This window comes from Vipera ursinii (genome assembly GCF_947247035.1).
Source record: "Vipera ursinii genome assembly, chromosome: 4".
NCBI lineage: Eukaryota > Metazoa > Chordata > Lepidosauria > Squamata > Viperidae > Vipera > Vipera ursinii.
Genome location: NC_139514.1, coordinates 22745393 through 22759218, shown reverse-complemented (window position 1 = coordinate 22759218; position 13826 = coordinate 22745393). Strand labels below are relative to the sequence as shown.

Sequence of the window (13826 nt, the reverse complement as noted above, 5' to 3'; positions counted from 1 at the left end):
CAGATACACAAAATGTTGAATGAATATTTAGGATTATGATTAACCCATTGATAGTTTATTACTTTTTGGTGGTTTGTACACTAACAGTGATTATCAAATATTAACACGAGTGTCAATTAATCATGTATTCTAATAACATTACCCTTTTAAATAAAGACAAACTCTCAAAAGTAACAGTGTGATTTATTCTTGATATAATGGCTGGGTTCGCACATCACAATAAAAAGGATTTGGTTTTGCTCTGACTTAATCTGATGCGTAAATTCAGCCATTCTAGCTTATAAACCATCCTTTATCCTATATCAGGCCACAGAAACTATGACTAACAAACTAACTAACCAATTGCTCAGTGTTGCTTCACACGAGATGAGCAGCATATAAATTTGATTGATAAACAAATAAACATACTGTGGCTTAGCACAATGTGTGACTGCAATCACTGTGTTGAACTATCTAAAAAGCTTGCTACAAAAGAGGAAAGAATAATCACCAGAATTCCAAATTTTCCAAATGCACTTGAATGTTCAAACAATTTTCTGTTCCAGTTTTCTATGTATCCTATATGAAATTCAGTGCTTCTACTTATATCCTTTGCAGTTCATGTGATGTTTTATTCATTTTCATTAAATGCAAAATGATGTAATCATAATCACTGAACATTTCCTTAAGTGCCCATATATTTCCTGATGCTTCATTAAAAAATGGTCTTTGTGCAATTTTAAGTAGTTATCAAATGCAGAAATGTAGAAATACAACATGCTCCCATTCAATTAATGCTGTCATCCATTTTGATGTTTATGTCTATGATGATGCAAAATATGCTCCAGTTTTCCTTCACACTGCTTGTTTCTTACCTCCGCATATTTTTTCCTTTTTGTTGCATTCTTTTATTTTTCCCCTCAATTATGTTTCTTCCTTTCAATACTTGTTTTTTCCTCTGATTCTATGATTCTATTTATGTCCATACTGTACAACAGTCTTTACTCATGTGGCTGAAACAGACTATGAAAAATAGACTGCAAGAAACAATGCATGTTTTTCTTATGGCCTTTCTAATTCATCTGTAGCTTCTATCCTTTCCGAAATAAATGTGTAAGATAATATAGTGTAAAGGAATTGCTCTGGACAAGTAAAACTCTTTCAAAGATCTATGTGTTATGAAATCTTTAATTCTGATTAAATAAGCAACACCAATTTCAAAAGACAAGTATTACTGAATATTACTGATAGTAGCAATAAATACATATTAGTTACTCAATAACTTCAGAATTAAGCTTCATTTTTAGCTTTCTCTTCTCTCATTAAAAAAATGATCTGAAAATAAGATAATAAGATAATTCCACAAGCATTTATTATACATGATGATGAATTCAGGAAACTTAGCATAAATTGCCTTCAAATTTCTAATAGACTTCTTTAGCTGACATTTACATAGCTACTTGTAACTTGATTGGGTTCTGGAAACTAGCTGTTAAGTGGACAGTTAGAAATTTAAACACCAAGTTCAATAGGCACAAAAAAGAATTCAAACATCATTAGAAAAAATGTATTTCTTAAGTTTACATATGTTATTTTTGGCCTGGAGGAAAACTGAAACAATTAAATAGAAACTAAGATATTGAGCAACATATAGTCCAAATTCCATTATCAAGGCAATACCTTTATATGGCCAAGTGAACTCCAAATACAGTAGTCCTCATTTAATAACAGTAATTGGGGCCAGACTTTCTATCATTAATAATGTGGTCACAAATCATTTCACATGAACGTATTGCTTAGCAACAACAGTTCTAGCAGTTCCTGGTTATTGTCATTAAGCAAGGATTGTGTAGGTCATTAAGTAAGGATCTCACATGACTGTGATTTCCAACATCCTACCAGCTTCCCCCTCCGCCCCCACCAACTTGGCAGGGAAGGTTACAAATCATGATCACAAAACCTCAGGGGCTCTGTGACAGCTAATTATTCAACAGTTGGATGTAAGTACCACTAACTCAGAACCATTGAAAGTTTGAACGGCCAACAAACAAGTGATTCTTAACCAAATATCTCCTGTAATATGTAAAGTCCCTTGAATTCTCCAGAAATGATAAGTTTCAACTTAAATCCATTCTTAATTTTAAAAACAAAATCATGCCCAGATTTGTTTCCATTTTACTGTATGACATAGCTTAATTAATTAGGAAAAATCATTATGTAGTATGCAGCAGAAATATTCCAGGTGATGAAAAAGACGTTCAGAAGTGGACTCAGTTACTGAATTATGCCGCAACAAATCTTCGAAGGAGGTTAAAGAAAAGCCACCTGCAATCAAAGAGCTTCAGCCAATTTTTAACAGTAGTTTAATAAATATTTTGTGAACATTGGGCAAATGGTCTCAGCTTTCCTCTGCGGCCTGGCACGTACACTTTTCTGGAGATGGCTCAGCTGGCCATTTATTGCACTGCCCTCCCAGCAATGCTTTCACATTTTGAATTGAGGCTTGTCACCAACTCTGAACCTTGACATTTCAATCAATCATCTCTTTCTTAAGATAGTTAAGAGATTATGTTCCTTTTTTTCTTCAACATCTGAAGCCATATCTGACTTCCAAAGTGAGAGACTACTATAGTACACTGTTAGAGAGAACAATATGAATAGTGAAAATGGGACTCTAGAAAACCGAGTTTAATTTTTACCTGATATGTCTACTATAAAAACCAAAGAGCAGGAAAAGAAAGTCTACTTCTCTCATATTTGAAAAAAAAAATATCATATTTATTCTGTTTAAGTGTAAAGGTATAAAATAGTTGCTGGAATAAGTGCAAGGTAGATCACTTATTCCTTTTTTTTTTACTTAGCACATTATATATTGCTCCTTTAACTGAAAACAGTAGAATATAGAATTCATCAAGAAAAATTCAGTGTGATCATGAAAACTAAGAGAGGTATGATGAAGTTGATTTTCCTGTTCCATCCTTGCCCCCTCTCAACCATGAAAGGCCTCCCAAGTACCTGTGACAGAGGTACTTTCCACTGGATTAATACAGAGGTTTGCAGCTTGATTTTCTGCGTTATCCCTCCATATCAACAGATCCACACCCTGTGAGAGGCTTCGGAGTGGACTGGGAATGGGAAGAAAGCATAGGAAATCATTTCTTGCCTACACTTTTCCATAGGCTTTTGTTTTCGCCAAAACAGTCTTCAAGGTTCAATATGATTTTTCACCTTTGCCATTGTCAGGTCATTTATTTTTTGCAGCTTCACAGAATATAAACTCTTTAAAAAATTTATATGCCCGTATTAATTTTAACACCATCTATTAGAACTTATTCCTTGTCATGCTTGTCCCAATCTGGTTTGCAGCATCTGCTTTAGAATTATATGTTCCTTAGAGGTAGAACCTGTTTGCTTTTTGCTTTTGAAAGTCTGATTATAGTGAGAATCGTGCCGAAAATTACACTGACAACCAATACAAATCTTAAATTACCATCATGTAAATTAAGATAGTTCATGAGTTAACACTGCCAAAGATTTACTAGCAGCAAGCATCAAAGCAGCTATACATAGGACATAAAGAAACTTCGTACATTAAAAAAAAAACATGAAAGCTACTCCAAGATAATCACCAACAAATATTCAGGGAGCAAATAATATAGAATTAGGGATACAATACTGGGATCTTACCTGATATTGGGCCATTAGAGCCAAAGGATTATTTTGGCTGTTATCAAATGTTAATACATCAAAGACTCCAACACAATTCACTCTCAACCTTCAGGATAAAAACGTTATAGAAAAAGAATATTTTATAAACTCCTCTTTTTATCTCTTCTACAATCTCTTCAACAATTCCATAGAAATGTTTGGTTAAGCAACTACCGTTAGTAAATTAATATTATCATATTAATAGGATAATATCATATTCGCAAAGGGGATGGTTTGTGATTCATGTGAGCTGGCAGGATATATGTATAAACAGGTAGGTCAGGAACACACAAAAGTTTTTTTTTTTACACTTTCTTTCTCTTGATATTCAAGAAGAAATCATGTCATGCTGCTTATTGCCCTAGACCAGGGGTCGGCAACCTTGGCTCTTTTATGACTTGTAGACATCAACTCCCAGAATTACTGGTTCAGGAATTCTGGGTATTTAAGTCCACAAGTCATAAAAGAGCCAAGGTTGCCTACCCCTGCCCTAGACAACCAACATTAGAAAGATACATTGTCAATTTATGTCTATTCTTCTCCACCTTATGCTTTGCATGTTTATGAAGATGTCATCCTAAGTATTACAGCTTCAAAAATTATTGGATCTTTTAAACCAAAACCCTTCAAATGTTATATCACTTGATACTTAAGATTATTAGATTAAGATGGCAGTTGTAGGGAGGAACTTATATCCATAGGCTTGCAATTCCACAATTCCAGTAGCTACTAGAATTAGATATACAGGTCCACAATTTACGACCAATTTATGGCAATTGACCACCAACATTTCTGTTGCTATGTGACATATTTGTTAAGTGAGTTTTGATTTTACAACCTTTCTTGCCACAGTTGTTAAGTGAATCACTGCAGTTGTTAAGTTAGTAACGTGGTTGTTAAGTGAATCTGGCTTCTGCATTGACTTTTGGTTGTCAAAAGGTCGCAAAAGGTGATCACATGACCCCGGAACACAGCGGCTGTTGTAAATATGAGTCAGTTGCCAAGCATCTGAATTATGATCACATGACTATGGGGATGCTACAATGGCAACATAGTCGTGAAAAATGGTCATGTTACTTTTTCCAGTGCCATTGTAACTTTGAACGGTCGCTAAATGAACCGTTGCAAGTCAAGCACTACACGTACTAAATTCTGTTATAATTAGATACAAATTATGTTAGCCTCATGCCATCTTCTAGGCTGAACCATTAATTAGGATGAATATGAAGGATTGTATGATTGTTATCTTAGAAGAAGGTGTGAAAGGCAACCTTTTAGGTAGCAAAGTAGGTGGTGGAGACAAAAAATAATTCTGAAAGGATATTATAAATTCTTTTAATATATTAGAAATATGTCTTACCTTGTTTTGCCTGTCACCAGAATCTTTGTGGGATCCATTACTCGACAGGCCAATCCTGCTGTATGAATAGTCCGCAATGCCGAGGTAAGCTGCACAATATAGGCCCAAATCAGGGACTCGGGCAGCAACCCTGCATGTTGTCGGGGCAGAGGTCCATCATGCTGACCTATTGGCAGAATTAGGAATACTAATGAACTCTATATTTGCAGATTTATACCGCGTGTGGCATTTTTTAACTGACAGTAAAACTAAAACTTTTAGGCAAGGCCCAAATTTTGCCTCCTAGAAGGGCTTAGGAAGGCATTTTCAGGGTTGAAACCTGTGTCTTTGAGCTTGCTGAAGTGTAAGGCACTCATTGCCCCATTAAAGCAAAAGAAATGAAAGGATCCCCCAAACTAAAATCAGGTCCAGTTTGGAGGCTGCACTCCCTACCTTTGTCCTGTAGTCCTGACATGCCACATAAAATTTGGTGTGATCCTGAAGTAGAAAAGCACTGATGTTCCTTAAAAGTTGAATGAACTATTATAGTGTGAAATAGTCCTTTCAGATGTGTTGCTGCAGCTTTTCACAATCCAGAATCTTCTAGAAATGTTGGGAGAGAGTTCTGGAAAACATATCTGGAAGCTCCCAGGCTGGGAAAAGCTGTGTGGCTTGTTTTAGCAACTATGTTTAATGATGTTGCTAAATAAACTTACTTGTTTTTAGACACAGTATGCAGGAAAACATCAATTGCTGAAAAAGTTACTATTTGAGAGAATTATTACCATTATACCTTGTTTATATATCTATGAAAAACTACTGTTGTCTGTTTTAATGAAAGAAGCTCATGAATTACAAGGATATTTTATCATTTACTTAAGTGTAACTCTTTAAGTTGAAGAAAGCAGCAAAGACATGTATACCGGTGAAACAAAACTTGCCACATATACAAATGAAACACTATGGCAGATGACATTATTGGGACAAGCTATGTTTTTGTTCTGCTTTTCCATAAAAAATAAATAAATTCCAAATTAATCAACACTAATTACATGGCATGTACAGGGAGTGCAGAATTATTAGGCAAATGAGTATTTTGACCACATCATCCTCTTTATGCATGTTGTCTTACTCCAAGCTGTATAGGCTCGAAAGCCTACTACCAATTAAGCATATTAGGTGATGTGCATCTCTGTAATGAGAAGGGGTGTGGTCTAATGACATCAACACCCTGTATCAGGTGTGCATAATTATTAGGCAACTTCCTTTCCTTTGGCAAAATGGGTCAAAAGAAGGACTTGACAGGCTCAGAAAAGTCAAAAATAGTGAGATATCTTGCAGAGGGATGCAGCACTCTTAAAATTGCAAAGCTTCTGAAGCGTGATCATCGAACAATCAAGCGTTTCATTCAAAATAGTCAACAGGGTCGCAAGAAGCGTGTGGAGAAACCAAGGCGCAAAATAACTGCCCATGAACTGAGAAAAGTCAAGCGTGCAGCTGCCAAGATGCCACTTGCCATCAGTTTGGCCATATTTCAGAGCTGCAACATCACTGGAGTGCCCAAAAGCACAAGGTGTGCAATACTCAGAGACATGGCCAAGGTAAGAAAGGCTGAAAGACGACCACCACTGAACAAGACACACAAGCTGAAACGTCAAGACTGGGCCAAGAAATATCTCAAGACTGATTTTTCTAAGGTTTTATGGACTGATGAAATGAGAGTGAGTCTTGATGGGCCAGATGGATGGGCCCGTGGCTGGATTGGTAAAGGGCAGAGAGCTCCAGTCCGACTCAGACGCCAGCAAGGTGGAGGTGGAGTACTGGTTTGGGCTGGTATCATCAAAGATGAGCTTGTGGGGCCTTTTCGGGTTGAGGATGGAGTCAAGCTCAACTCCCAGTCCTACTGCCAGTTTCTGGAAGACACCTTCTTCAAGCAGTGGTACAGGAAGAAGTCTGCATCCTTCAAGAAAAACATGATTTTTATGCAGGACAATGCTCCATCACACGCGTCCAAGTACTCCACAGCGTGGCTGGCAAGAAAGGGTATAAAAGAAGGAAATCTAATGACATGGCCTCCTTGTTCACCTGATCTGAACCCCATTGAGAACCTGTGGTCCATCATCAAATGTGAGATTTACAAGGAGGGAAAACAGTACACCTCTCTGAACAGTGTCTGGGAGGCTGTGGTTGCTGCTGCACGCAATGTTGATGGTGAACAGATCAAAACACTGACAGAATCCATGGATGGCAGGCTTTTGAGTGTCCTTGCAAAGAAAGGTGGCTATATTGGTCACTGATTTGTTTTTGTTATGTTTTTGAATGTCAGAAATGTATATTTGTGAATGTTGAGATGTTATATTGGTTTCACTGGTAAAAATAAATAATTGAAATGGGTATATATTTGTTTTTTGTTAAGTTGCCTAATAATTATGCACAGTAATAGTCACCTGCACACACAGATATCCCCCTAAAATAGCTATAACTAAAAACAAACTAAAAACTACTTCCAAAAATATTCAGCTTTGATATTAATGAGTTTTTTGGGTTCATTGAGAACATGGTTGTTGTTCAATAATAAAATTAATCCTCAAAAATACAACTTGCCTAATAATTCTGCACTCCCTGTATAAGAAAAAAAATACATTCCAAAATTTCCAAATCCATTAAATATATGACTTGAATGCATTTGGAATGTTGCATATTTTTCTTCTCAGAATATTTGTCTGATTTATTGCAACTATTATTTAGTTGCAATTTATTGCAACTATTATTATTATTTTCTTTTGCCCTCTTTGTCTTATGGAAATAAGAGTTGGGGAGAAACTAAAATGATGAATAAGTAGGAATGGGACACTTATAAACCATGTGTAGCAAATAGGACCAAGTATCAAGGAGTGCTGCATAAGTAATAAGTACAAAAGTCATTCACCAAGGTTGATTCATATAAGCAGAATAAATTATTGGCTGATTGACAAAACAAAGAAGAATGAAATATTTAAAAGGAATGGGAAGACTTAGAAAGTCATATTTGAATGGAATTCATGATATTCCAAAAAGAGATTTAGTACTTTAAAGATCAAAAGGCAACGTATGTCATCGTGCATGAACGAGCAAAAATATTTTGTAATAATCAATATGTATAAATAGGTACACAGTGTATGGTACTATTGTAAACTCAATTTAGCCATATTTTCCTTTATCTAATGCCTTTATTTTACTTTATTTTCCTTTTTGCAGTTTGCATAATGCTACTTAGCCTGAAACAGTTGATACAATCGTGCTATTTTAAGTATTTTCACAACTTTTCAAAGTTTTTGAGACACATTACAATATGACTATTGAAGAAAAGACTGATGGTAAGATCCTTTGCATCATGAAATCTCAAAGATTTCAAAATGATATCACAAATATCCAAAACTCAAAATGATACGTGTTGCAATTCAGACACTTAGTTGTCACACTTGTTCTCAAAATAATTTCTGACATTATTCTATTAAAAGATAAGTTTTTATAATTAATTCTTCCTGGCATTCCATCTCCCCCTTTTCAAAATCATTTATATTTGGTGTAAAAGTTGCGTATGCTGCAAACTATCCCTTCCTACAACTTTCTTCATTCAGCACTTTTTAGAAAACCTCAAAAGTATATTAGAGTGTTCAAGTACACGTCTGAGGTAGGTTCAGAAGCATTTCCTGAATAAGAGATGTTTATTTTATGTCAAAAAATAAAATACTAGCAATTTTAAAAAACTTTATACATTTTTTTGTACAAATGAGGGAATGCTTGCTTCCCTTACTCTGCAATTTACTCAGGCAAAGCTAAATGTAATTAGTATTGTGAAATAAAAGTACATGGTATAAAAGATAATCAAGCAACAAATCAGAGAACACCTAGAGGCAAACAAAGTCATTACCAAAAATCAACATGGGTTTGTCAAAAACAATCATGCCAGACAAATCTTATTGCATGCTTTGTCACCAGGTGACATTAGTGGACCAGAGGAATCCTGTGGATATAATTTACTTGGACCTCAGTAAGGCATTTGATAAAGTAGACCACAATCTACTACTTGATAAGATAGAAAAATGTGGGTTGGATAGCATCACCACCAGATGGATTCGTAGCTGGCTAACCGGCCATTCTCAGCATGTGGTCCTCAATGGAACTGCATCTACATAGAGGAAAGTGTGTAGTGGGGTGCCCCAGGGCTCTGTTCTGGGCCCAGTGCTCTTCAACACCTTCATCAATGATTTGGATGAGGGGATAGATGCGGAACTCATCATATTTGCAGATGACACCAAGCTGGCAGGAATAGCCAGCATTCCAGAAAATAGGCTTAAGATACAGGAGGATCTGGACAGACTGGAACACTGGGTGCTATCCAACAAAACGAAATTCAATGCACAGGTATAGTATAGGTGGTACCTTGCTCAATAGTAGTAACTGTGAAAAGGATTTTGGAATCCTAGTGGACAATCACTTAAATATGAGCCAGCAGTGTGCTGCAGCTGCCAAAAAAGCCAACACAATGCTAGGCTGCATTAATAGAGGGATAGAATCAAGATCATGTGAAGTGTTAATACCACTTTACAATGCCTTGGTAAAGCCACACTTGGAATACTGCATCCAGTTTCAGTCACCACAATGTAAAAAAGATGTTGAGACTCTAGAAAGAGTGCAGAGAATAGCAGCAAAGATAATTAGGGGACTGGAGGTTAAAACATAAAAAGAACGGTTGCTGGAATTGGGTATGTCTAGTTTAATGAAGAGAAGGACGAGGGGTGACATGATAGCAGTGTTCCAATATCTCAGGGGTTGCCAGAAAGAAGAGGAAGGCAGGACAAGATGCAACAGATGGAAACTAATCAAAGTAAAAAGCAACCTAGAACTAAGGAGAAATTTCCTGACAGTTAGAACAATTAATCAGTGGAACAACCTAACTCCAGAAGCTGTGAATGCTCCAACTTTGGAAGTTTTTAAGAAGAGACTGGACAGCCATTTGTCTGAAGTGGTATAGGGTGTCCTGCCTGAGCAGGGGGTTGGACTAGATGACCTCCAAGATCCCTTCCAACTTTTTTCTTTATTATTATTATTATTATTATTATTATTATTATTATTATTCATAAAATGTTTTGCTTTTTCAGAAACATAATAAATGTTTTATTTGTCTGCTTCTTTCTCTTCCTCTTCCCCACTCCACCCAGAGATAGGGACTTGCTCTTGTGAAATACATGCTACTTCCTGCACTAAGCAATAAGGACTGACATGTTCAAGGGATGTTCATTGTATGTGAATGCTGATTATGTTGCTAAGGAAAGATAGTGCATTAGCAGTCTTAACTTTGTGTTTGGTTTTATTTTCATGATTTTGCATGAAAATACATGCATGTTGTACAGATAGTCCTCGACTTACGACCACAATTGAGCCCAAAATTTCTGTTCTTAAGTGAGACATTTGTTAAGTGAGTTTTGTCCCATTTTAAGACCTTTCTTGCCACATTTATTAAGTGAATCATTGCAGTTGATAAGTTAGTAACCCGGTTGTTAATCAATCTGGTTTCTCCATTGACTTTGCTTGCCAGAAGGTTGCAAAAGGTAATCATGACCCTGGGACATAGCAACAGTCATAAATATGAACCAATCGCCAAGCGTCTAAATTTTGATCACATGATCATGAGGATGCTGCAAAGGTTATAACTGTGAAAAACGGTCATAAGTCACATTTTTCAGTGCCATTCTAACTTTCAACAGTCACTAAACAAACTGTTGTAAGTCGAGGACTACCTGTACTTTTATTTTATGTTGTTGTTATATTATGTTTTAAAACACAAGCAGGATAAATTTGGGGGGGGGGAAGAATCAAGCTTTTACATTTTGATAAATGATTTTAATTTAAAACATTTCTCCACCCTAACTTCAATAGTAAATAATATCAGATAATGAAACAAATTATTTATTTGGAGGTGAGACAGAATACCTTCAGAGCTGTAGGCTACAGCAGGGGTCCCCAACCCTTGGGCCGCGGCCCACTACCAGACTGTGGCCTACTTGGAATTGGGCCACCTGAGTAGCTGGCTGCAGTGTGCACGCAACTCAACTTCCACGAACAGCTGTGTGTGCGTGCGTGCCAGCCCGCCACTTGTGCCACTCATGCAAGGGCTGTGTGAGTGTGCGCTTCAGGCTGGACCGCCATTTGTGCAAGGATTGCATACATGCACGCACTGGCCCAGTTCCCTTCTCCCTGCCCAGCCGAGCCACCAAGCTGCAAAAGTTGGGGATCACTGGGCTAGAGAGAAAAGTCAGGTAAAAAAAAAAGCCAAGAAAAAGTTATTGGCAAATCATATTTATATTGTATCAAGAAAACTGCATGCATGTGTTCAGCTATAATCAGTTGAAAAAGTACTTTCCTTTTTAATGCTTCAATGCCACTTAAATAAGTCAAGCCTTTTAATGCAAACAAGCCAAATTGCCTTTTGTTAAAAAGACCACTAAAATTTTTAATTAAGTTCAACCCAAGCACAGTCTTCAGGTAGAATGGGATAAATTGGAACTTGTTTAGTGATCAGCTAGAAAGTAATCGAATAGCTCACAGGTGTTCGGTTCAGAAATAAATTCAATGTGACATGTCTTGAGTATCCGTCAAAAGAAAACTCTATACCACATCCTCAACCATAAAATTCTGAAATGTGTTACCAAGTGACATGGCAAAGTAAAAAAAAAAAAAGACTAACCACAGTGTGACAGCAGAATTTGATACATGAAAACAGCTATGTAACCACAGTTCTGTTCTTTCAACTGCCAAAGCAAATTAACAAAAAAATGTCTTGAATTATTAGTTCACTGAGCAGACTCCTCTTGAAATTATAAATACAGCCTAAAACTGCAAAATATAAAATGAAGCACTTAAACAAATGATTTTTCTTCCCATATTTTCAAGTAATAACCTTCTCCCTTAGTTCCACAAGTATTCCTGTATCTTTTAAAAATTTGTATTCTATTATAAGTTCTATCAAATTGCCACCAAGAACACAGCTATTCTAAACATTTTTCTGCCTCTCAAATGTTCTACCTCATATACACTAAAATAAATTGTGCCACCATATAGCATGAAATATACCAATTTATTTCTAGTTAATTTATATGGAAATTTTGTTTGAAAAAAATTACTTTACAAGTGTCATAACTAAATAAAAATTTAATCTTATTGCACTGTAGAATTTAGATAAATAGGAAAAAAAACAGAAGGACCAAGATTATGCATGCTAAAGGAATAAGAGGAATTCAAAAGATTTTAGATACAACAATATAATAATTTGTTTTTAGTCCTTAATAAAAATAATGTTCATTCCATTACAAAGCAAGCATTTCTGGAAGATCAGTTTGGACTAACTGTTCCTTAGTTTAGTCCAAACTGGTCTTCCAGAAATGCTTGCTTTGTAATGGATTAAATTTTATTTAGTTATAACACCTTTAAAGTGGTGCCTTTGGAGTATCTCAAGGATCTAATTGTCTTAAAACTCCATATGTATTAAGAACATATTTTTATTTATTTTATTTTCATTCTATTTACATCCCGCCCTTCTCCGAAGACTCAGGGCGGCTTACAAGCTTAGCAGTAGCCTTCATTCTATGTATATGCCTGCTTATTAGGGCTTTCGCCCCCCCCCCAAGCGGCATTATTACAAAGTCAGCTTATTGCCCCCAACAATCTGGGTCCTATTCTTTGGTATTTGTAAGGTCTCTTGGAGCACCTGATTTTTTTAAATTTTTAATTAAAAAATAAAATGAGGCTGTGGCAGGTTGTAAAGTGACGCATTCATTTCTTGCATAATATTTATTTCCAAGAAGTATTGTGGGCCTCCCACATACATTAGAAAAAAATCATGGGAAATAACTATGGTGCAATTCTCTGTTCAGAAAATAATCTGAGAGGCTAAAGAGCATCCTGGAATCTTTAGAAAGTATCTAGCTCTTTTTTCTTCCAATTATTCCAATGTTTGTTTGTTTATAAATTTTATTTACTTATAAAATTTATTGGCTGCCCACCACAGAAGACATTTTGTGATGGAACAAAATGAAACCATTTTGTAAAAGAACTGACAATATGCCCTCAAAACAACAAATGGATCAATACCAAAAGTTCTGTATTCCTGATTTTTTAAAATATGTACAATGAAATGCTTTACTAAAACTCCAATAACAATTTTATAATATTTTTGTGCTACAACATATATATATATTTATATATTTGCCTTACCCCACTTCCGTTTTGTGAAGTAGGCATCAGCACTAGGATCATTGAAATGCCTGCTCATCATAGTCTCTCCTCCAGCATGGAAATCATATGCAAACACAAGAGCTTTTCAAAGAGAGACCAAGGGGAGAGTTAGGTAGGCATCTGATGCATCATGCTCTTTGATATAACTGGCCAACATATTAAAATGAGAAACTTACAATGCTCTCCAAATGCTTTAGTGGTGAATACTTCTCGCAATGTTATAATATTTGAATGCTGGATTTTTTTCCACATGTCAACTAATACCATGCATTTTGTATTAACAAGACGAAAACCTGAGGAAAGAAATAAAACCCTTTTCACATACCAAGCATTAACTTCCAATGGACCGTTCACATCTGTTCCAAAATCTGAGCTGCCACCAACAGACACACCAAAACAAAACATATTTATTTCTTCATATCCTATTCTATGGATTGTCATTAGGGCCAAATTCCTATTCCTTATTTAAAGGAATTTTAAAGGAATGATTCAATTTGATATCCAATTGGTGATTTATACATAG

At 35.9% G+C, this 13826-nt stretch overlaps 1 protein-coding gene across 10 annotated transcripts in view; it reads right to left on the bottom strand.

Annotated features, from left to right (window-relative positions):
• PAN3 (poly(A) specific ribonuclease subunit PAN3) overlaps positions 1 to 13826 on the bottom strand; it is a 77972-nt gene that overhangs the window by 11152 nt on the left and 52994 nt on the right. For all 10 annotated transcript variants that reach the window (XR_014492579.1, XR_014492580.1, XR_014492581.1 and 7 more), the window contains 4 exons: positions 13480 to 13596; positions 13283 to 13384; positions 5048 to 5213; positions 3667 to 3754 (listed from right to left, as the gene is read on the bottom strand). Coding sequence is in view for 4 of the 10 variants with exons in the window: in XM_083363098.1 (XP_083219224.1) it covers positions 3667 to 3754; positions 5048 to 5213; positions 13283 to 13384; positions 13480 to 13596 (473 nt within the window). In the remaining 6 variants the exon portion in view is untranslated. The remainder of the gene's footprint in view (positions 1 to 3666; positions 3755 to 5047; positions 5214 to 13282; positions 13385 to 13479; positions 13597 to 13826) is intronic.